Genomic DNA, 25,559 nt, shown 5'->3' with positions numbered 1-25,559 from the left:
TTTACACATTGTGGCTTACTTTCAGTTGCATTAGAATATGGATGAACTAGAGAACAAGACGTGCAGGCAGAAATGTTACTGGTGGTTGAAACAGAACTTGTTAGTGATACTGACTCTGGTCGCATGCGGTGTTGGCTTCCTGATTGGTCTCCTGGTTGAGCCAGCGGATCCGTCGCCTAGTGCCATCATGTGGATAGGTTCGTTAAATCAGTACTGATGAAGTTCAAACTAGACACAAAGGATGGAGAGAAGCAACGGGATTCGAACTATGTTACTTTCTAGTCATCGATCTACCGTTCTACCGACTGAGCGTTCCGTTTCAATCATATGGTAATATTTAAAACTGGTATTTGACAACCAATACAGGAGTCGGATTGTTTTAATCCCTTACAATTAAAAGCACTATTCCAAAGTCTTTTAGGATATAGTTGAAACCACATGCCCAATGCATTGTTTCTCTACATTTTGCACGCTAATCAAACAGGTATTACTGATGGGGTGAAAACAAAAGTTGTTTTACATAATATGTACATGTACTTGAAAACCTGAAATAAACAAACAGATATGTCGAGTATTCAACAATTTCAAGCAGTAGGTGATTCAAATTATTTAAGATACAAAAATAATGCTTTCATTTATGCATAAGCATGTATTAGTCAAAGTATAAAAGGACAGGAAGTGATAACTGACTCGTATTATTCATCACTCATTCACTCTCTCTCTCACGCTGAGCATTCTATTTTAATTAAAGTAACTGACGTGAACTGGTCTTCCGTTAATTCGCATTATGACATTTCACTTGGTGGCTTACTGGTATTGGCAACAAATTTGGTCTGTCGTTGAATCATTTAAATTAGGCTACTAGAAGCTCAAAGTTCAAAGACGCCCATCTCTACGAAAATGTTTCTTCACGATGCCACCTTTTAATACTTAAATTCAATTTATTCATATTGTCACATATTTCTTTTGTCTGGCATATTTTGTTTTACATTCAAAGGTATGCCAGGAGAACTTTACATACGGATGCTAAAAATGACGATTGTACCTCTGGTTGTTTGTAGTGTAATCGCAGGTAATCCTTGAAAACTGTAAACTGTTAAATTTACGCGGCCTTTTATTTCCGAGCTTTTGCTGTTGTTGTTGTTGTTGAACGGAAGAAAAATCAAAGAGTTCTATAGTACTTGAACTCTGCTGAAATTATTTAAATTTTAATAATGTCACAAGTGAATGCCGTAATAGTGTGACAGACGGCCGCTTAACACAATGTTAAGATTGTGCGGTCAATGGACTTCCGGTTTATAAGTGAATTTGCGAAAAATTCGTGAAACATTGTCGTAGGTTAGATAACTCATGATGACTTAGCATCATTGGCGTTGGCGTTTCTGCAGTCATCATCCACCTGTTTTTAAATGTCGAGATATTTCCAGCTACGTATTATTATTCAGAAACGTATGTGTATGTTCATATATCATTTTAGCATTGGGTGTGAGTTTTAAGTAACACTGAATTGCTTATTTTTAAGTCTTTCCAATATGGTTTTCCATCTTAACTGGTCAATGAGAACTTTAAACCTAAGTAGAACCACCGGCGTTCTGTAAACTAGCTAGATATCTTCCCCATATGGTGAAAAATCCAAAGTCCATGGCGGGATTCCAACCTACAATACAGCGGTGATAGTAAAATATTTACTATTCAGTCAGAATTAGTTTAATGGTGGCCATTGATCTTTATATAGATTAAATTAATTACTAATACCAAATACAAGTGTTGTTTACAGAATTGTACATGTATTTATGTATATTGTTATATACCTTATAATTTTGTTTTAAAGGTACGGCAAAAATGGACCCAAGAACAAATGGTAAAGTAAGTGGCTCATCTATGGCGTTTATAATGTTGACAAACTTCCTGACACCACTAATTGCTGCCGCCCTTAGCTACATTATTAAACCAGGTATAAAGACAATCATACCCCGGAATTCTAAAATTTTTTAAATATTCTCAAATCAGTTTTGCTCAATTATCAAAAGTTTACCCTTTTAAAAACCTTACCCAGATATGACGATCAGTTACGGTGACTGCATGTTATTTTGATGCGTGTAAAATATATTAAAATATAAGATATTCAAATACCGGGAATAAAGAAACTATGCATGTATACCAGGCTAAATATATAGTATCATTTATGAACATAAATTTACATTTTAAACAGTATTATAGTTGGTGCGTGAAACATTAAGCATAGAATACATACACAGTTTTGTACAGTTTTATTAATTAACTTTTGAATATAAGGTACGTTTTCACTACAAATGTAAGGCTAATATGAAGTTCACCACGACATTATGAACATAAAACAAGGCCATTGCCTATATGAGAAAACTCGGCTTTTATGAGATTGGAGAATTTTGATTGGCTTTCCAGCTTGGCCATTATGAATCTGCTTTTTTTTCATTGAAAAATGTCGCCATTTTAAATTGCTGAAAGGTAGGTTTCCGGAACATTTTGAAAACAAGAATCTCATTTGCAATACCTCACAACAACGGAATTTCACATTAGTTATTTTTGTTCACTAAGTACTTAACTTCATTAGATTATGTGTAGTTAATTGATAAAATTGTCAAAAATTTAGTGTTTTCATAATGACCTTTGGCCTCAGACTATATTATGACAGTCTTCAACCTCATAACAAGGCCATTATGAAAACACTTAATTATTAAAATTATTTTCATCGACTTAAACATTATGGAACGCCTAATCAGTTTGAAAAAAAAAGTTTTAGCAAAAAATCATGTAGAAACAACTATTACAGCTTCTTTTGTGAAATCAGCAATTCGTGCAACACAAAGCTTGTAATACAACGTTGTTTCAAACTCGCGTTGATTCTTCGGCTTAAAAAAAGAATAAAAAATAAGATTATTAGCGTTTCTACTACATCGTCTTCACCTTCTTCATCAGCTATTATGTCTTCATACAAAAAAACTTTCATTTTTCTCTTCATGCTCTAATTTTCCATTAGTTATGTCAACTTTCACCTCTTTTTATTTCTGGAATTCACTTCTTATTGTAAAACATTCTGCAGGCGAAGGTGTGGAAACAGATGTAGACCCAGATAAAGAAATAGAAAATGTCATGCAGACCGAAGATATCTTTGCTGATCTTCTAAGGTAAATATATCGCTTCCATTACACGTTTTTAATAAAATAAGGCAAACCTTTTTACTGGTCGTATTTTCTTATACTTTTTTTATTAGCTTTAAAGATGCTTGTCTCCGGATGAGCTAAAATCAAAATTGATAAAAATGTACTAAGATTCAAATAATACTTTACATGTAATGTGCGATTAGAGGCTGGTTTTGCAGTATTCATCACTTGACTAATACAGTAAGGTTGTTGTTTTTTTTGCATAATTTGGGGGCTTTTGACATGACGCGATTGGAAATATCTTTTTGCCATTTTGTTAGGTCTGTATCAATAAGTTGTTTGCAAACTTTTGTTCTTTCCGTTTTCCCAGAACATATTATTATGTAATATATTTATCAATAATTATTTAATATATTATTTTGATATATCTATTTTTTTCTTCAAATTTTACGTCTTAAAGGCTGTTGAGCCTTCGTGGAGCTCCTTTAAAACCTTTTAAAATTTGAGTGTATATAAAATATATATTATAACTTCCCTATTCATGATATTACTTGATTACTTGTGTATATGTTCGTTTAAAAAAGCCGTGTAGAATAACTGGAGCTTAAAACTTTGCGAGCATGAAAAATGAACTGTAATTAACTAAGTACTTACATTGAAAACATTTTTAGATCAATGAATAATATAGATTTCAAAAAGATTAAGAAAAAATTAAGAAAAAAATGTATTTGATGTAAATTCGAATCGTGTCAACAACTACGTATAACTTCGGATTTCTTCGTCATTTTTCGCCTTGATCTAGTCCTTTTGATGCTGGCTGACTAGTATATGAAATTTGATACACACGGAAAATGTCGAAATTTGTCGATATCTGCCTGAGTTTATAATATCATAATTTGTATACATTAATAAAAAAATAAAATGTTTTTTTATTGTATTATTTTAATCCTATAATACAGCCAAACATGTCTGCAAAGACCGGTCTTTAGAAATATTTTATGAAAAGTGAACTTTGTTGACATGTCCACAGAACTGTATTTAATGTAAGTCTCCGACACATCTATTAAAACAGGATATTTTGAACATTACAGTATAAATTGTACAATAAGAACGAAAAGTATAGACTTCTAGTGGCAGGCTTTATTTTATGTTGTGTTATTCAGAGATGGTCTTTAGACCCGGTTCTACTGTAGATTGAATTCGTTTATCTTCTATATATTTTTGTCATACATTTCATTTCAGGAATATTGTACCAGATAACCTAATAGCGTCGTGCTTTCAGCAGGTATTTTTTTGCGAAATTACCTCACGAATTTTTTTTATTTATAATTTTCTTTTAAAAAGTGTAACATATTTTTAGACTCTTTCATTTGACAGACATTTTCATCTTTGGTTTATAAATAGATTCTGTGCAAAGTTAGTAAACATTCGGCTTTGTCCGCCACTTTCCGTAACCTCTTGCGAAAAGTGACGAAGTTGAACAATTATAGAGTGAATACCGTCTCTTTTATTGCAATTTCTATGAAAGTTTATAACTTTCCACGAAAAAAATATGATTCTTCGATTTCTATGGTGGCATATTTCTGCCACCAGATAACCATATAACTAACTAGTTAGTTAAGAGTTTAACTAGTTACGTAACTAGTTAACCACTTAATATTAAGCGTTAGCTGGTAAAATATTAAAAGGATGGCAGTTGTAGGCACTAACATGCATTTATTTCCCATTATGATCTTTTATTAATTGAAAAATTAAACAAGTTATGTAACTAGTTAACCACATAACTAACTAGTTAATTAAGAGGTTAACTAGTTACGTAACTAGTTAACCTCTTAATTAACTAGTTAGTTATATGGTTATCTGGTGGCAGAAATATGCCACCATAATAAACGCTCATCCATCAACGACAAAAATTATTTCCAATTTATGTTACATCTGAAAGCAACGAATGAAAATCAGGCGCCATGAACTTTATTCAAAAGAGTAATACTTTGATTTATCAACTTTTAAATCGAGTCGCGCCATGACAAAACCAACGTAATGCGTTTGCGACCAGCATGGATCCAGACCAGACTGCGCGGAAGCGCAGTCTGATCAGGATCCATGCTGTTCGCTATCAGTTTCTGTACTTGTAATAGGGTTTCTAAGCGGACAGCATGGACCCTGATCAGACTGCGCGGATGCGCATGCTGGTCTGGATCCATGCTGGTCGCAAAGGCATTACGTTGGTTATGTCGTGACGCGGCTCAAATGAGTTTGCACGTCATTTTCTATTTATAACTATATTTAGGCCCAGACCAAGTATGACTATAAGGAGAAAACTGTTGTTACTAGCAACGGAACTCATAATAGTACAGAAACTGTTAAAGAACTGAAAAGGAAATACGTAGGTTCAGCAGGGTCTACAAACGTACTGGGTAGGTTGTTTTGAAAGATAATAGTCGACATTGTTTCACGCTTCGGGCAAATTTAAAAAAAAGAAAAGTTTCATACTGGAAGGTTTCAGTCATGAAACCTTTTTAGCTTGATAAGAAACGTGCTTTTTTGTTGGTTTTTGTTTGTTATTATTTCTATTTATTTATTTTTCTCTCTTTTTTGTTTGCTTTCATGCTAGTTTGACAGAAATATTCTCGTATCATTTAATAATTTTGAAGTATTATATATACCCTGTTTATCCACATGATTAAATCGACTTCATTGTTCGTCATATTATATGTATTTTATACAGTAATTTTCTGGTTTGCTGTTATGAATCACATAATAAATTAATTGAATATCTTCCATGGAAGTGAAACATTCACATTTAAGCGTCCATTTTCCCGAATAGATATAAATACTGAATTTTACTAGAACACATATCTATGTCAAACCAAAGAGAGCATGCGAACGTGCGCATATTGTAAATTCTTTATTTTTTATGTTTGTTTATACAGATGTCTATCTATTTCCCCCTTCTTTTTTTGCATATACTGTTTATAGACATTAAATATAATTGCGTTGAGTTAGTTATTGACACTTGTATTTCAATGCAGGTCTGATTATAGTCAGCGTTGTATTTGGTGTTGGTGGCGCCGCTATGAAAGAGGACGGGAAACCATTTCTTAATTTCTTCAAATCTGCTACAGACATTATATTAAAAGTCCTTCGTGTCCTTATTTGGTATGGTAATGGTTTTATTATTTCATACTACTATCACAGAAGTTATTATATATTTCAAAAACATGCATTTTCTGTAGTGTTTGTTTCAAATGTTTGGCTATAAAAATTGAAAGTTCAATGGTAATTGAAGAGACTAGAAAATTAAAATTACTTATCAGTCTTTTGGATGAGACTTTTAATCGAGGTCCCGTATATCAAGTGCTTAAACATATGATTGAGCACGTTAAAGAACCAGGAGAAGTTTCTGGTATTGGGGCATCTTTCTATATTCTGTATCTTGCACTATCCTCCAAAATTTAAAATGACTAATATTCATTTGAACGATTCGCCCATATGGGCAACCAGTGGCGAGTATAAATAAACTTAAATACAGTCACATCATCGTCAAGTCTGGCATATACTGCGGTTTCCCAGTCATAGAACTATTAGTGAACTATTCAAAATTGAAAACTTGTATTTTTACATGAATAGAGCAGGCAGGGTAAACTTGTAGTTTTCACCATATAAGAGTGAACGGACATACATTAACAAATAATTTAGAAAGAGGCATGTTAAGAAATCTAGCAGTTTCAAAGTATTATTAAAAGACATGTCGGTATATCTTAAATTAACAAGAATATGCAACTACAAAAACAGGCAGATATTTCATTTTTATTTCAAATAAAATTTACAAATCCATATAACATGCATTGCACATAATCGCATGCAAAATTTTATTATCAATAATATATTCGTGAGTTAGACATAACTTTTCCTTTGCGTCTTTCATGTTGTTCAAATGAGTTCTATCGTTAAATAAAGTCTTTATTATTATTATTATTATAGGTCAACTCCAATCGGCGTGGCAAGCTTAATCGCAAAAACCATTCTTACAACAAAAGATGTAGAGGAAACATTTCGTAAGCTAGGGATGTACGCCCTCACGGTAGAAGTAGGTCTTGTATTCTGGGGGTTTATTGTCATACCGCTAGTGTTCCTGGTCGTAAGACGCGCCAATCCGTTTAGATTCTATGGAACGATCATCCCGTCAATAATGATCGTCATAGTGACGGCAAGCACGTAAGTCACGTGTTTTTCTGTTTCTTGTTGTTGTTGTTTTGTGGGTTGTTTTCCTATGCCCATTAGTAGTAAATCCACTTTCCAAAAAGTGATAGAGATGTACATTTTAGAATATTTATGAGATACATGTTGAAATGGAATTAAGATAGCCTATCCATGTTGGAATATTTAAGATATTGACAAAGAACGTACATTCCGGTAATTCTTTTTTAGTAAGAGTATAATCAATTTCATAGATGATATATTTTCTAACAAATGAAGAACTGTTATAACCTTATTTCTTTTTAAGAAATTCTAAAGAAATTTAAGTGTTACCAAATTTGCAATGTAGCAAAGCAACTGTTATGAATTCTGGAAAACAAGAGAAAAAAAATCATACACAAATTACATAAAATGAATTGTTTTCCGCATAATATTATGAACTGTTTTATTTGCCATTATTTAGGATGATAGCTCTCCCCGAGAGTTTTCACAGTTTGGAAACGAAGAACAACTGCGATCCCCGGATTTCCCGTTTGGTGGCGCCACTATCAGCAACTATTGGACGCGCCGGAAGTGTGCTTTACATCACGTGCTCATGTTTCTTTATTATACAAACTCTGGGGCGAGATGTCAATGCCGCGGATATCATTCTAGTGGTGTAAATATATACAAAACTTTTTATACATAAATATGAAACATGTCCTTTAAAGAAAACTTAATTTTTTTTAAACATGTAGATTCTAGAGCTTTTTAACCAGGTTTTCCGAAGGAAAAAACTGGTTATTAGATTGAGGTATGTCGGCGGGCGGGCGGGCGGATGGGCGGACGGGCGGGCGGGCGGGCGTAAACAATTTCTTCTGTGCGCAACTCCTCCTACATTTCTCAACAGATTTTGACCAAACTTTCACAGAAGCTTTGTCATCAAGTGCCCTGGCGCATATTGTCGGGGTTTTGCGATTAGATAATTTTTTGACCTAATTATGGCCCTTTGTTTTTTTTCCTTATATAAAATATATAGTGAACAATTTCTTCTGTGCGCAACTCCTCCTACATTTCTCAACGGATTTTGACCAAACTTTCTCAGAAGCTTTGTCATCAAGTGCCCTGACACATATTGCCAGGGTTTTGCAATTGGTATATATTTGACCTAATTATGGCCCTTTGTTTTTTTCCTTATATAGAATATATAGTGAACAATTTCTTCTGTGCACAACTCCTCCTACATTTCTCAACGGATTTTGACCAAACTTTCTTAGAAGCTTTGTTATCAAGTGCCCTGGAGCATATTGTCGGGGTTTTGCGATTAGATAATATTTGACCTAATTATGGCCCTTTGTTTTTTTTCCTTATATAAAATATATAGTGAACAATTTCTTCTGTGCGCAACTCCTACATTTCTCAACGGATTTTGACCAAACTTTCTCAGAAGCTTTGTCATCAAGTGCCCTGACACATATTGCCAGGGTTTTGCCATTGGTATATATTTGACCTAATTATGGCCCTTTGTTTTTTTTCCTTATATAGAATATATAGTGAACAATTTCTTCTGTGCGCAACTCCTCCTACATTTCTCAATGGATTTTGACCAAACTTTCTTAGAAGCTTTGTTATCAAGTGCCCTGGCGCATATTGTCGGGGTTTTGCGATTAGATAATATTTGACCTAATTATGGCCCTTTGTTTTTTTTCCTTATATAAAATATATAGTGAACAATTTCTTCTGTGCGCAACTCCTCCTACATTTCTCAACGGATTTTGACCAAACTTTCTCAGAAGCTTTGTCATCAAGTGCCCTGACACATATTGCCAGGGTTTTGCAATTGGTATATATTTGACCTAATTATGGCCCTTTGTTTTTTTTCCTTATATAGAATATATAGCGAACAATTTCTTCTGTGCACAACTCCTCCTACATTTCTCAACGGATTTTGACCAAACTTTCTTAGAAGCTTTGTTATCAAGTGCCTGGCACATATTGTCGGGGTTTTGTGATTGGATAATATTTGACCGAATTATGGCCCTTTGTATATTTTTTCCTTATACAGAATATATAGTGAACAATTTGTACAGTGCGCAACTCCTCCTACATTTCTCAATGGATTTTGACCAAACTTTCACAGAAGCTTTGTCATCAAGTGCCCTGGCGCTCACTAAATTCCCATGTTTCTACCAAGACATCATTCAAGTATTTTTTTAAAATTGTGAACATACTTTTCTTGATATCGCACAAAACACCACACGCCAATATTGTTGACAAAAGAAAATGACAAGAGACGCAAAAATGCAAAAATTAAGCAAAAATAAAGTACTGTTTACCTTTCTAAAACATTTGGGAAAAAAAGGCGAATAGACAACATAAAATTTCTCAATCATTTTTGTTTGAGGAATATTAAAAAAGCCATAATTCCTCCAAAAAGTTCAATTAAAAACAAATGCCCCTTCATGACAAAGCTTCTATGAAATATTTTGCTGAAAACCTGGTTGCATCGCATTGCGATGTTCCTTGTTTAGAGCTATAATTTAAGTGTTTAAAACATTCACCATACAAAATTTCTTCTGACATCGGACTTGATTTTTGTGGGGAATGTGTTGTAACGTTTTAAAGATGATTAAGAGTACATGTTCACCTACAATGGACTGGATAAATGACAGCTTGATAGCATATTCTTGAAATGTTATGCATTTGTCTTCGAATAACACATGTACTCCTCTGGCGGATTCTTTCAATAATAGCTCTCCATTCAAGCAGTCAGGACAGATCATTCTAGATACCTTTTGTACTTTTGAGCTTCGGAACATCATTTTTGGACAAGATAAGAATATCCTTCTGTTGTCGTATCAAACATATACAGAAGAAGTGTGTTCTAAGAAAAAAGATTCCATCATCTATACGGCGTTTCTCTCTTTTACACTATAGATTGCTGGCATGGATATCTGCATTGGCGATACCGTCGGTAGCAGGTGCGAGTCTTGTAACTGTACTTATATTACTGACTGCGCTGAACATACCAGGAGAGGCCGCAGCTATGCTGTTTGCTTTGGAATTCTTTCTGTAAGTTGTGTTTTGATTTAGTTACAATATTACCTACTCACTCATTATCCTTGATGTGATAAAATGCCAATTTCTGTATTTCTTTTGTAGATTATAGTTCGCTTTTGAAGTTTACTTCAAGGATTGTTTGTTTCCCAAGAAGGAAGAATTCAGACAACAGTCCTAGACTTTGTCAGTTTAACCTTGAGAGTTGCATTCAATTTTCCAATCAACAATTTAATCACCATCAAAACCCTTCCATTTGAAGTTATCACAAATATTTAGAACTCAAACAATAACAATTGCAGTATATTTTTACAGGGATAGGTCTAGAAGTGTTGTCAACTTACTGACCCAGCTCACTGGGGTAATGGTCGTGGATAAATTCTGTGCGGCTTCTCTTCCTAAACTCACGCCAGACTCGAGCGAGAAAGAAAAGCTGGCATATCCGAACATTGGAACGATGGAAGCAAATGTTAATCATGGCTTTGAGAAAGACACCAAAGATTTTCAGTTTTATGATATCGGCACAAGAATGTAAATGCTAGTGCGGTCATTAAATGACGAATTAAGCATACATGTAGTGGTAAACATATATCTTTTTATAATACTGCACGTTTGTAACGTCGCTTTTCATTGGATAATCGTGACGTTTATATAGTTTTATATACACGGCTGCTGTCGATTCATGAAGAAATCTTACTTTTTTCTCTAATAACAATATGCTTGCTGTTATAAAGATTGTTGACAGGTTATATGGCCGTATATAAACGGCTATTTGCAATATAACCCGAGCCGCTAGGCGAGGGTTATATTTACAAACAGCCGTTTATATAGGGCCATATAACCTGTCAACAATCTTTATAACTAATAATATATCATTTGAAGCAGTGAACAAATATCTATAAAACGTATATACCAGTAGTTTTATGTTTAGAGTGGTGAATATAATTATAATGACCAAACATAGAGTACATGTATTTAATACATACATACTTCGAGCCCTAATCGGGTCACGACCAGGTTTCTCGATATGGCACCAATTCTGGCTGGTTTTTAAAGTGATGGAGAACTTGTTTCTCAACCGAGCTTAAATAAATATGTTTAGACCAACCGTATTGAAAAAGAAATATGTGTTGTATAAAAGAACTTAATGGATCATATCTGGTGGTGAACTTAGAGGATATCATTTGGTGGTGAACAAAAATGGATATACATCTATATACATAAAGTGAAAATAAGATGGACATATTTGAATGAAACATGAAAAGTGTTATGTGACACAAGAAAACATGTACCTCTATGTGTCATAGATTAGTTTATTAATATATTTTTAACGATGGGTTGTGTTGACATCAAATTATGTTCTTGCAAGCCGACTTGTTTTATATTCTCTCTAATGCATGTACTTATGATATATACTTGTATTCGTTTATGTATTTTTATATTGCTTAATTTCGGGAAGGACAGTTGCTTATATTGTCAGCACTGTTGTTTACCCCAAATGTACTCTCTTCTGTAATACTTACAGGTTTATACAAAGAGAATATTATCAAATAAAGTTTATTTTTTTATTATAATATGCCTTTTTTCATTTTTGATGATACATTTTGTTATAAATGAGCCACTAGTTTTAACAAACATTAGTTAATAATGGGGAGTAACCACAAATAGTACAGTGTAAACCTTTGCATATATGCAAAATAAAAGGTCGAGTCCATGCTTTGACCTTGGCAAAACAAGGTCTTCATGCTAACTGAATTCAGAAGGCTAGCAGGTTTGGCATATTTGGTGTCCATGGAAACAGATTTTGGTAATTGAACAACGCCTACTGTATCTATATTGGAAGAGTTCATCTAGTTTAAATTTAGATATTTATAACGTCATTTTGATTATATTTTTAAAATCCATGAATAGGGGCCATATAGTGTAACCTTGCTTTGTGCTCAATTCTTTTTTATTTCCTGCCGGTTGAAATGTACATATATTTTAGATCATTGAAGGCACAAATATGAACACACATTTAAAACTAAAAAAGGAGCAATACATGCAGTGGTTGGATTTTAAGTTACACAGACATCATGCGTTTCAAGCACCTAAGTAGTAATCTGTTTTGTAAGCTAGCTGGATAGCTTTCACACATGAAAGATTCGAACGCAAGTCAGCAACCCTAAGGCATTGAAAACCCAAATGCTGCCTACAATAGTTAACCTTAAGGTAAACATATGAAAGCCACATTATGCCTCAGAAAGGTGAAATATGAATTTAATAATTTTTACATAATGGTTTTATAGAATTTTAGATGCCTGTAGGCTGTTGCCTGAAAAAAGTAGCGATAAATGTGAAATTATTTGTCATAAATGTTGCAAAATGTAAACAAAGTAGTATTTTGACTTCTTTACAAAATACTAATTCCCCAATTGCACACAGATGAAATAGATGGTTCAGGTAATTGGCAATGAAAAGCTTTTTGGATACTTTAAAAGTGCACAAAAATTAAAAAGCTTTTGAGAAATAACAATATAAACATTTCCGAGGCATAATGGGCCTTTAAAAAATGTTAATATGCCGTACAGGCGATAATTTCATACTACGAAAAGCAATTACAATAGAAAACAACAAACACAAAAATATCAATGATTTATTTATTCACCAATAACAAATTATAGAAAACAAATCTTAATATAAAATATTGACTAGTGACATAGATAATACTCATTTACATATGAACCATACAGATGTTCAATGTGAAATAAATTTAAAATTAGAAAATCCAAAAAAGTAATGAACAAAGTAAAAAGTAATGAACATTGTTCATGTAAAATTAAAAGAAAAGGATATTTGTAACATATATTCATATGACAAGTTTGCAACAGAAAACACAGCAAATTTTAGAAACGTTTAATTTAATGAATCAATTGTATATACATCTCAGATTGAGGCCTTATTGTGCAGTCACTGCATGAATTAAAAGGTAAATCTTGAAAGATCTCACCTCAGGCAATAACTAAAATATTGATTACATTGAACATGTAACTCTTAAAAATGAAATTTACAAATCTGCAAAACACTGTTTAGATCTTATGGCGACTTTCCAGTTTATTGGTGGAGAAAGACCCCACGTCACTCTCCAGGCACCTCAGTAAAAACAAGATGTTCCTTAAGCTAGATGGATAGCTTCCTCACAAGAAAGAATGGGCAAGTCCTTGGTGAGATTTGAACCCAAAGCAATGAAGGACTCTTGTGTGTCAAATTAAGGGAGAGGAACAACTACATTTAATAAGAACATGTACACTATCTTAAGCCTGGATCACTACAAGCTAAGTACACTACATTATATAATGCTGTAACTGAACAATAATGTAACTAAACATTTTCTACTTTACTGAATGTTAAGACAGAATAAATTAAACAAATATTTAACATGAAAGTAAGTAAATTACAATGTCAGACACAAAACCAAAATCAAATACAATTTTTATATTACACCAAAGTTGCAAACAAATTATTTAAACATTCACCTTGGTGAATGCCTTATTAAACAATGAATTCATCCAACTTTGATTTGAAACGTATATATAATATAAGTAACATTTAGGGATTCCAATGTTTCCAATTGAAGAGGCTTATAAATGGCACCTTTGTAGTATGGGGGAAAAAAACCCTGAACAGTATAACTTTTGGTGAAACTACAGTAATGTGCTTGCAGAAAGAGAACATTTTCACAATATTGTGCACAAAAACATTTTTTAACATACATGTAATTATACATTAAAACAAATTTACAGCAACTTTTAGTCAAATCATTGACAGTTATAAAAAAAATGGATATAACAATTATATGCTTTTGAATATGCGTAATACTGTAGCTCTTTCAATCAAAATGAAAGCAATGGAATTTTACATACAATTACTTCTTGTATTCAATGTATTGTTTGATTTTATTAACCTGTCAATTCCATACTGATTATACGGTCAATTCACAGAATATATTAATATTCGATAAATGTTCGGTAAATTCCGTGAGAGGTACGGAGTAAGATGTGATTAAACTTATCTAGTTTCGATGAATAAGTTACACTGACTGTTATAGCGCAATAGGGTGAACTACGGGTATATTTTATCTGAATGTCCAACGTGTTGTAAGATCGAGACAGGGTATGTCCAGGTTAATTATTTTCAACATTTTTGAAGTTTTGGTTGTTCCGTTTTTAATATGTTTTGCTCTTTTTTTGGTAAATACTATACTTTTGTATATAACATTGTTATATATAACTGTTTGTTATAATAGAATTAATTCTGAAAATTCAGTCAGATTTAAATCAATAAATGTAATTTGTAATGTAAAATACCGTAAAATACAATACAAAATGTGACAATTCAGTGTTTCTTAGGTATTTCATATCCGTGTAGAAAAATTTTGCAGGCGCTTGACCATTTAATACAAAATTTCTTAAAAATAAAGAAAGAATAAGTCTAAAAAGAATGTCGAAAGAAGGGATCAAACCTCGGACCTCTCATGCATTAGGTAATCACTTAACCGACTGCGTTATTGCGGATGTTACGAGAACCTTTATTAAGCTAGTGGGAGTTATCCAAACGTTATTTATATGCTCCATATTAATTCTCGTAAAATAAACGGACACAACCGAAGTGGGATCGAATATTTAAATGAGTGCTATAATGTATTCATAATTGACAGGTCAATAAAATCAGACTATACAACTATATCAGCAATACATGTATTAGATATACCTGTTTTACAAAAAAAAATAATAATAAAGAATGAGATTCAAAATGTACAACAAAATTTGTGAAAAAAAATATAATAAAACATAAAAGATTACTATTAACAAAAACAAACAAAAATCAACAATTGAAAAAATTGTAGTGATTTATCTATAATCTATGATAAACATATTTAATTTGACTTAAAAAAAACAAATTTAATGTCTAAATATACATCTTGAATTTACCTTTTAAGCAATTAAAAGTACTATTTTAAGTCATCTTAAAGGGGGCATTCAGCCTTAATATGAATATTTGTTTGTTTGTGTAGAAAGAGGAATCTTGTGTTTGATAATGTTGTAATAATGGATTTACATAATATATTCTGCTTATAACAGGTAGAAACTAGTGCTATATGTGAAATAACTTGTGATAAAAGTAGCAAAATTTGAACAGATTGGTATTTGGGCTTCCAACGAAGAAGCCAAGACTCAGCTATTAGACCAATGAGTAACCATTTTTGTAATCATAACTGGACTTTAAAAGTCATAAAAAGGCTTTTACAATTATGTTATCATTTTTAAGGCTCAATGGGCCTTTAAAGACGTAGTACAAATATAATGTCAAATTCAACAAATTGAAGATAGTACTATTGCACTGGAAGCAAGTGTTTCAAAATAAAACTACTTCAAAAGGCTGCATTAACCGTGCCAATACATAAAAGACAGTAACGTCAAATGAAATTTAAAAAAAATATGTGTAGAATATTGAAAAGCACAATACAATAACATTCACAGAAATATGTGTAGACTGTATTTTTCCTGGTGTTTTATAATGTACACCTCCGTCAATCAGTAAGGGGAATATTTCATCAGAAAATCCTGCAATATGAATAATTATTAAATAATTTACATAGGAAAGATTTTAAGACACAAATGTTTTTGTAATTTTTCTAAAACTTGCATGTTTTCATAGTGTTCACCCTAGATAATTACAAGACTTGCTATTTTTGACATGCATGTTTACTAAGTGCAAATAATATTAGGGTAATACATTTGTACATTTATACTTTTTGTTGTGATGTACTTTATTTTACTTTATTACATAAATTAGGTTGTGGGGAAAATTGTTTTGGCATTTAATAATAATACACATCACAAGCTCATGCGTGTATGTATGAATAAGTCAAGAGAAATCATTTTGCTCAACAGACTCAATAAACCATATTTGCAGGGAACTTGTCATCAATAAAAAAATTTGAACAAAACTTGAACAAAATACTTTAAGTGTAAATCAACAGCATTTATTAAGTTAAAAGTTGCAAAACACACAAATTGAAGTTCAACTCAATTTTGTATCTACATGCATGATAATCTTATGGGACAATTTTGGCAATGTTGCAAACAATCTTAGAAAATACATGTTTAAACAATCACTAAATTATTAAGAATCAACTGTGTAATGAAGATTTTCTCTTCTTTCCAAGTTTTAAGTTTCACATGTACACATCATGTAACAGTTTTTATCTAGACTTAGTTGCCTGGAGTCTAAAATTCTATTTAATTCAGTTGAATAAATAATTATTTCTTTTGATACTGGACCAATACTCTACTACAATGTCCAACAAACAAATACATTACCTTATCAAACTGGGCACCAGTATGAGACTTGAGAAAGTGCACATATCTAGCTGCAAACTCAAACACAGTAGCTTTATCTGTTTTATCTGACATGCCGGGTACCAGTTGACGTAACAAGTTACAAGCTTCCTTTATTCTTGCTCTGTAACAATGATACAATTTAACTTAAAGTAAATTTAACTATGTAACATTTTAGTTTAAGGCTTCTTTTATTCTTGTAATAAGTATGTTTGTGATTTTTGTTCATAATTTAGCTAAGTTTAAGTAAAATTTATTTGTATGCTTCATATAATGACTATACTTAAGACCATTTTCAATTGTTTTTTTTTTTTAAATTTTGTATGAATCTGTATGTCACATCCCAGATGCTTTAATATGCAAGATATTAAGAGAGAAAAAATAATTCTCTAAATGTTCATGAAAATTTGTACTTTATAGGGGTGTATTGCTCGAATAAATATAACATACAATCTTTTTCATGAACTTTTCTCAGCATGAGATTAAATAAGTATCAGTTAAAGCCTAAAAGTAGAATAAAGAGGATATAATTTGGTAAATGTGCATGCAGACTTAAGAACCCCTCCATAACGGCACACAAATACTTTAAGTTTGAAGTGAATTATTTATTATCTTTATAACAGTTTTCGAGAAAAATTATTGAATATGTTTAAAATATGTTTGTATATTTAGGTATTATACCTTCTCCTTCTTTCTTTTTGGTTATGTTGCTCCCTTATCTTGCCATTATCATCAATGAACTGATATGATGGTAGATTAATGAGTGATCTCACACGGTTCTGAAGTTGTTGTGATGTTGGGGTATGCATTGTCTCAACAGGGCTTGTGTTCTCTTCACCACTGCTATTTAATGGTATATTCTGAAAAATAGAGAATGATTGTTTGTTTGTTTTTTGTAAAGGTAATAATTGACATCAGGTAACTTTCCAGCTTTACTTGTAGAGAAAGACTTCAGATGTCCCCAAGTCCATAATATTTTCAAATACAAGCTGGCAACCGAGTACAACCACAGATCTCCTGTATGTTTGCAAGGATAGTTTCATCAGATGAAAGAATGCAAAGTCCCTGATGTGATTTAAATCTACAGCTGTGAGGGGCAAGTGATTTGAAGTTGATGACCTTAACCACTCAGCAAAGGATGCCCCAGAAAATGATAAATTGAGTTTTAAATGTTTGTGATAAGGTAGTCTGTGTTTTATTTTTATCTCAATCTTGACAGAGCCATTCAAAATCATGGAAATTCCTAAATTATCCATAAAGACCGTAAATAGATAAAAATGCTATATAGCTGCTAATTTGCCCCCCCCCCCCCCAATTAATTCTATTTCAAGTCATAAAAGTTTCCTAGCTGACTGGCTTTAAATCACTTCCCAAATATCTGCCTTGGACCATATCAGGTACAACACTATTTTCATCAAGTTTCCATTGTTCAACTAATCAATCGTCAATATAATTTATTAAAAAAAAAAGATCAAACACTCAGATATCAAAAACATCAAACACAAAATTTCTTACAGTTCTGCTAGAAACAGGAGTTGTTCCAAGCCCAAAATTCATCTGTGAACAGGGGGTGGAAGTGCTTGGTACAGATTTCCGTGGTTTCATACCAGGAACAGACTCATCAGCCAATGTGGGCGTTCCATCATGATTATAAAACATGTAACCATTCCTTGGATGTGGTGTATGATGCAACAATTGTTTCTCCAAAGGTAATCCAGTCATGCTGGGTCCAGACTATAAAATAAAAACAACATCCATACAATGATACATGCACATTTAACAATTACTGTCAGACACATTAAAGAATCATATGATTATTTATTAAAATGTTTTACTCAAGAGGTCCATATTTACATTTGTTTAAAAGTTATTGTAACATATTGTTTTGTTTTTATCTCTTCACCCAAAGTTATACTTCTGAAATGACAATTTCTAACTCGAGATTGGGTTTGATGAAACAAATATAATAACTAGGCCAATGAGATGGCTATGTTGGGGATATGGTCAGACAGATTTAATTGCAAATTTCTTTTCAATTTATCGTCATTCTAGAAGCTAGTCAGCACTCTTTGAACATTGGTTATCAAAACTGATAGTTACTAGTATCTAATTTAGTAAAACCTATGATAATTATATTATGAAATACTAGTACACCACAAAAGTAGAGGGAAAAAAGAAAAAGAGAGAAAAGTTTTACTGTAGGAAGCATCATCTGTGCTGGAGGACAGAACGACTGTTCTGATACCGTGCTGCTCCCAGGTTGTGTTAGTATATTTCCTCTTTGTTTGTTCATAAGCCTATTGAAAAAAAATACAAAACAGATATTTTGACACATATTGTTTTTAAATGAAATTGTGTTATGATAAACTATTTCAAAACAATCATTATAAGAACATTCCAAAAGAATAAATCCAGTGCATGCAAGATCAATAATGATCTCAAGATCTAATTAAGTATAGTGATATTAAATGATATTTCATTGACAAAATTACATTTCATTCATTTCAAAACAAGCATTAGCATATTTTATAGAGAATAAATTCTTTCAAGTCCAGAATTAATTTTTTTGTTCAGCTAGTGAAAAGCCAATTTCAACATGAAAAAATACCTGGAACCAGGACTGAGTTAGAATTAAAATAAAATGGACTGAAACAGAATAAAGATAAACTTAATGACTACCTTGGGTTGTTTTCTTTATCAGAATCTTCTTCTGAGTCTTCATAAACAATCACTTTAATAAAATCTTCCCCTTCTTGAAACTCCATAACTTTTCCATTTTTGCACAACTTTCTTACAATATCCTCTGCTTCATTTGATATGGAGGAATTTGGATCTTCTACAGTACTTGTTGTCGGAGTCTGAATTGCATTCAACTGGTTCATATTTGTTGTCATTGGTGGAAATGTCTTAGCATCTATATGACTGTTTTGATGCAAGTCAAATGCACTATTAAAATCACAAGGGAATGCGTTACCTTCAACATTTTCTCGTACAATTTTTGCAGGACTATGCTTCATTGAAACTGAGTTTGGATCAAGTTCATTAATTGTGTTCGAGTTTTCATCCAGTTCATTCAATACTTTATCATCGTCACCATGTTTTCTCTTAGGTGAGCCTTTTTCACTATGAAATTGATCACGGTCACGATACAATGACAAATCAGTGGGTTTATCAGATTCAATGTTTGGTTCAGCTTTAATTTCAGGCTCTGGGCTGATTGGTTTAAAACCTTCAGGTAAGTCGGATATGATATCATGAAAGTTATCAATCTTGTCCATCTTGATAACGACTTGGTCACAATCTGTTGCAAGCGTCTACCACTGTGATAACTTGGAAGTTTTTACTTGGTTTTCCACAACTTTATCAGCTACTCAACCTATAAGATACACATTCAAGGTTTAAGCAATGTCCTATATATATATATTTAAGGTTCAGGACTATTGAGAGAAAATGTAGCTAGCAGAATTGTTTCTAGCCCACTGATTTTTCTCACTTAATTGGAAAGCGGCCTCAGCTTCTTAATTTTGGGAAAAAATATTGCTAAAATTGAGATTTGGGAAGTAAAAAGCCGGTTCAAGTTAAGATTTTTGGGAAAACTGCATGATTTTAAAGACAATTTCATTTGGGAAGAGGCTTTTTTCGGAGTCTGTTATATAAGCACAGGGCCGGCAAAATCAATTGTCCGAGTTGCCCGAGTCGTAAAATTGTAGGTCCGGGCAAGTAAATTTCTGCAGTTTACTTGTCCGTGGACAAGTAAATTTCGGCGGCTAAAAGAGGAATTCTGAAGAAAAAAATCTAGTTCTTTTCTAATAGATCTAAATCAGAAGGAAAATCAAACATTTAAGGGGGCAGGGGACCTAAAAATGAAAAATTTTGTATTTCAGTGTGACCAGAAACACAATTCCAAATATTTCAAAATCTGTTTCACAGGCAGATAACCAGTTGCACAGCATTATTCAATGATATATGACAAACATTGAAGAAAATAATAGTTTGCATGCATTGCTCCTTCAAAAAATGACTGACAGCAATTTATATTTACCCCCACCCAGCCAAAATCACACCTAAAAAAAACCAATATGGGCAATCTTCATGAAGGTGCAGCATACTCCAGAATCCGCCCGATTCCTTTAAAAATATCAGTAACATGCAGTGCAAGCTATAGCATTTTCAGAAATGACAAATAAAGTGTCTGTCATACGTTTAGATTTTTCACAAAATTTATCTGAAATTTCTTACTTGTTTGGCGCCAACTGTCAAAGCTTGATTTTTAACTTTTTCACCTCCATTCGGAGAGTCAGAAATACATACAAAGCTACAAAAATGCTTAGTTTCGGGTAAAAACCCAAAAATATATCTCATTTCCTACACACAAACAAGAAAGAATTACAATGACAGAGAAATATCAGAAGTTATCAGTACCTTCAAAACACCATGTCTGAGTTATTAAAAAATTTGAGCCATCATACGAATATGTCCCCTGCCCCCTTAATACGAAAACTAGCGTGTGAAGTGTGGTGTCATTCATGAGGGCATTCCGTGCATATTAGGTTGTTACTATTTTAAGTGTTTACATAAATAGCGACCAACCAGGATTGGGGTTTTCCTTACGTCATGCAGTCACTGCATGCGCGCGGCAATTAACTAATTATTGGGGGGGTACATGTTTGTTTTGGTTTATGACTGCCGACTTAGCCTCTGCAATAAAATATTTTCGGTAGCAGCGGGGTTTAGTCAAAATATATTGACGTGCCAAAGCTTGATTCTGAGATATTTTCGTTCTAGGGCAGAATCTCGCTAGGCGAGATATTGCCCAGACACGAAAATAGCACAATATCTCGTCGCGGAGTACAATTAGTTGGACTACAGCGGGGTTCTGCCATAAAATTGAATTGGAAGCTGTGGTCTTTTCAATCGCATTTATTGTTTAGATAGCGGACACAGCATCAATCTCGCAACAATTGTCTTTGAAATACCGCTGTGGTGTATGAAAATTAAATACATTGTATAGCTTTTCCAGGTCATTCGGGAATTTTTACGCTCATATCGGCAATCTGACTGCTTGAATTTATGTGGACAAAGTCATTTTATAATTTATTTTATGTAAAGATTTCTTGTGAAAATGCCTTTGTTTTTGAATGTCTAATACTGGTGTAAATGTATACATGTCAGTTTCATCGTCGCCGATGGTAATGATGTCAAAATTTTCACAATTCATCCGCTGCAACCAAGCGTATATACGTATATGATATTACATTCTGTGGCAATCATAATTATATCGTTAAAAAAAGCCAGATGTCATCAATTTGACAAATCTAACTCAAGAGTACATATGATTTTTTAAAAGGATTCAAATGAATATTATATAGATGAATAGAATTTTAAGGAGTGAATAAATAAGAAATGGTACCAGAGTGCAAAACAATGAAGACAATATTTTAGAGCAATTTGGGTGCAAGGAAAACTGAAAAAGTGCTGGCAAAAGACCAATGCTCCTTCTAGTAAAATATACACAATTTGTCCATCACTGTCGTTCTACTTTAATCTACTTCCGTTAACATTTTATAAATATATTATATTATAATCATAATATATTATATTATTAAACATATCTTTTATTTTATTATTATGGCATAGAATGTTTAATAAAATTGAAAGAAAGTTCATAATCATATTGCTCTTCTTTATTAACATTTGCAGTAAATATTAAATATAAATACGGACAAGTGAACATTGAGTACGGACAAGTAAATTTCTTAGGTTACTTGTCCGTGGACAAGTACAATTTTCTGAGATTTTGCCGGCCCTGAAGCAGAAAAATCACTGTAGCCATTCCACCCATGATTTCATATTATTTTATCTAGAGGTGTATCTGCCTTAGTGCTTTTTAGGGCCAATATTCACGAATTCGAAAACCTAGCTAAACGCCGTTTTCCGGTACTTAGTGTACATAACTCTGGGGAATTCACCTAATGGAGTGTAATAGCGAACTCGATGTTTTCGGCCTTTTTTAAATTAAATTGAAATAAAACAGTTATCTCTTTTATAAGAAAATAATTAAATATCATTGTATGAATATTTCCATAGAAAAAATAAAGTAAATGCACAAGTTTACACAGAAAATAACCTTATTTATTATGGAAGATTCCACTACGTCTGTTTGAATTTTATTGATTTTCATTATAAATGATTTATTTTTTTGAATAATTTGCAATAGATATTAAAGGAATATTGATAATTTTCAAAAACATCAATTTTTTCACCTTAAACGGTTAAATAATGATAGAAAACAGTAATATCACGTAACTGTGTTATGTACTTCATTTGGTGTAATTCCCCAGAGCTAAAACGGTAACGTACCGGAAAACAGTGTTTAGCTAGGTTTTCGATAAGGTCAATAGAGATAAAATTCAGCCCAATTCTCCTGTCTGAAAGGTATATATTTCACCCTACTTCTTAAGAAAAATTGAAATAAATAAATTAGAAAATAAATAAAAAATACCCTTATATAAGTATTCTAGATCCATATTATAATGAGGGGAGTTAATTGTAGTTTGTTAATAGATGTTTTACAGTATTGTTTCACAGTTTAACATATAGGAATCATTATATTCAACAATGTTCTAGAACTGATACCTGCCACATTTAGGGCGGTGCCCTTGGGTACCTCAGAAGTTTTTTTCTCTCTTTAATTTATAACAATGACTCACTTATTTTCACTTACTTATTCTAATGGTATCTTATAAACTTTAATAAAAGAAAATACACATAACAATCAAAGTTAAAGTCTATGATTAACAATAAGAGCCGCACCATGACAAAAACAACATAGTGTGTTTGGGACCAGCATGGATCCAGACCAGCCTGCTTATCCACACAGTCTGATCATGATCCACGCTGTTCGCTATCAGTTTCTCAACTTGTAATAGGGTTTGTAAGCAAACAGCATGGATCTTGATCAGACTGCATGGATTCGCAGGCTGGTCTGGATCCATGCTAGTCACAAATGCACAATATTGGTTTGTCATGGTGCAGTTCATTATTTGTTTTAGTTCAGTCTACTATGAAGTATGTTTATAGGTGGCTCTAGTTAGTGCAGGTTTGGATTTAGTTCTGGCTTTCATAACTTTATATGTCGCTATTATTTTGATGTTGTGACGGTGAACAGGTCTAGCAGCACTATAAAACCTGTTCGCTGAAGCTAGTTTGGATTACCTGTGGGGAGTATTCTTTATAAAATCTGCAATGCAAGAACATTATTTCCACAACACAATAAATTAAATTTTATAACATAGATCTACTTACTGTAATAGAATTAATAAGGCAAGCATAAAAATAATCCTTTAATAGATAAATATTAGAATTTTTAGTGTATAAAACTTGCATTTTTACTTTAAAAGTTAAGGGTGCCAAATCATGCAGTTCACTAAATTTCTGTCTAAAAAACAATTGAAACTGAGAAGAAAGAAATGAAATGTGCAATGAAGAATAAATTTCTGCAGCCACATCGGCACAAGATAATTTCAAGACATGCAGTTAAATTTGAGGAGAGCTACGTCAACAATTATTGAATACAATGAATTATTAGTCATAGATTGATGTTTGATACATACATTTCAAACAAACAATGGCAGCTGCGCCAAATGTAACGTGAATCAGCTGACAATTTACGTGCTACAAACGTGCGACTTTATTTGAACGTGCGTTCCTTTTCAACTTCGTCTGCACAATGACGTCATAAACGGGTACCTGTTTATTACTTGTCTAAAAACCGTTATCAGTTTTATCCGTTACTATCATTCTTTGAAATTTAAGTTTGAAGAAATACAATGTACATGCATATCTACCTAGTGCTCTTACATAGAGGATATTGAATGAGTGTAGTTTAATACTAAATTTATTGAACGAGTTGAATAAAATCATATTATGCGAGCCTTTGGCGAGCATAATATTGTTTTATTCAACTCGTTCAATAAATTTAGTATTGAATCTAGATCTACACGAATATAATATTCTATTTATCACATATATAAAATAAGAACAGTAAACTGTTAAAATGAGGAATTTTTCAAGGACGCGTCCATTGTGTAACGCGCAATATTTCGTTTTATATGAAATTTTCATTTTGTTTCATTTTGTTTGATTGTATGTTCTATGTTTTGAGTCTCAGACATAGGCATAAATTTGACAGTAAAAAGAACAACAAATACATGTATACTGGTTTCCAAAGAGATCACCCCGACACTTGGTTTATTTTTTTTTATTGGTCTTTTTTTGTCACATGGTCACCTATAGTAATGAAATAGGACATACTGTGATGAAATTTTTAAATTTAATTAAAATGTGTTTATGTTGACCACAATTTTTTTTGTCACAAAAACGGTCACAAAACATTCTTTTTACTTAACAGCCAGAATGATGGTGGTTAGAATTGTCTTGAACACAGACTATATTTAACATGAGAAAATTCCTTTAAAAAATGTTGAATTATCAATTAGGCATAGATAAAGCATATAAAATGTAAAAACGACTGTTTTTTCTAATTTTCAATAATTTTTACTTCAAAATTTAAGTGTTGACTTTATCTACTGTCCAGGGTTAAAAAGGCCAGGTTTCGGATACTTTCCGTTATTAGGACCTTAAGGAAGTACAAGTGTCCATTTCAATAAAGGAAGATTGCATATGATTATAAATGTTTGAACCGAACTTTGTTTAGGTGGGTAAAAATTTAAAATATAAACAAAAATAAAACAAGTTATTAAAAAAATATAGTGATGTACATATAAAAAGATTATTATCT

General features: G+C 32.4%; 2 protein-coding genes across 2 annotated transcripts; one reads left to right on the top strand and one right to left on the bottom strand.

Annotated features, from left to right (window-relative positions):
- On the top strand, positions 1-10,981 carry LOC132741294 (excitatory amino acid transporter 1-like). Its single transcript, XM_060729425.1, has 11 exons — positions 1-197; positions 998-1,072; positions 1,832-1,954; positions 3,083-3,167; positions 4,386-4,428; positions 5,434-5,560; positions 6,176-6,302; positions 7,128-7,361; positions 7,807-8,001; positions 10,260-10,394; positions 10,695-10,981. The coding sequence occupies exons 1-11, from the start codon at positions 38-40 to the stop codon at positions 10,912-10,914; spliced, it is 1,524 nt and encodes a 507-aa protein (XP_060585408.1). The 5' UTR covers positions 1-37; the 3' UTR covers positions 10,915-10,981.
- Positions 10,982-12,999: 2,018 nt separating this feature from the next.
- LOC132741293 (max-binding protein MNT-like) lies at positions 13,000-24,527 on the bottom strand. Its single transcript, XM_060729424.1, has 7 exons — positions 24,373-24,527; positions 19,439-20,135; positions 18,957-19,056; positions 18,275-18,493; positions 17,441-17,619; positions 16,742-16,883; positions 13,000-15,982 (listed from the first exon to the last, which is right to left on the bottom strand). Exons 2-7 carry the CDS (start codon positions 20,035-20,037, stop codon positions 15,953-15,955), a joined length of 1,269 nt encoding a protein of 422 aa, XP_060585407.1. The 5' UTR covers positions 20,038-20,135; positions 24,373-24,527; the 3' UTR covers positions 13,000-15,952.
- Positions 24,528-25,559: the final 1,032 nt, after the last annotated feature.

Source organism: Ruditapes philippinarum, unplaced genomic scaffold (assembly GCF_026571515.1).
Source record: "Ruditapes philippinarum isolate M1 unplaced genomic scaffold, ASM2657151v2 ctg4493_1_1_1_1, whole genome shotgun sequence".
Taxonomy (NCBI): Eukaryota; Metazoa; Mollusca; class Bivalvia; order Venerida; family Veneridae; genus Ruditapes; species Ruditapes philippinarum.
This window is presented reverse-complemented; position numbering and strand designations above follow the sequence as displayed.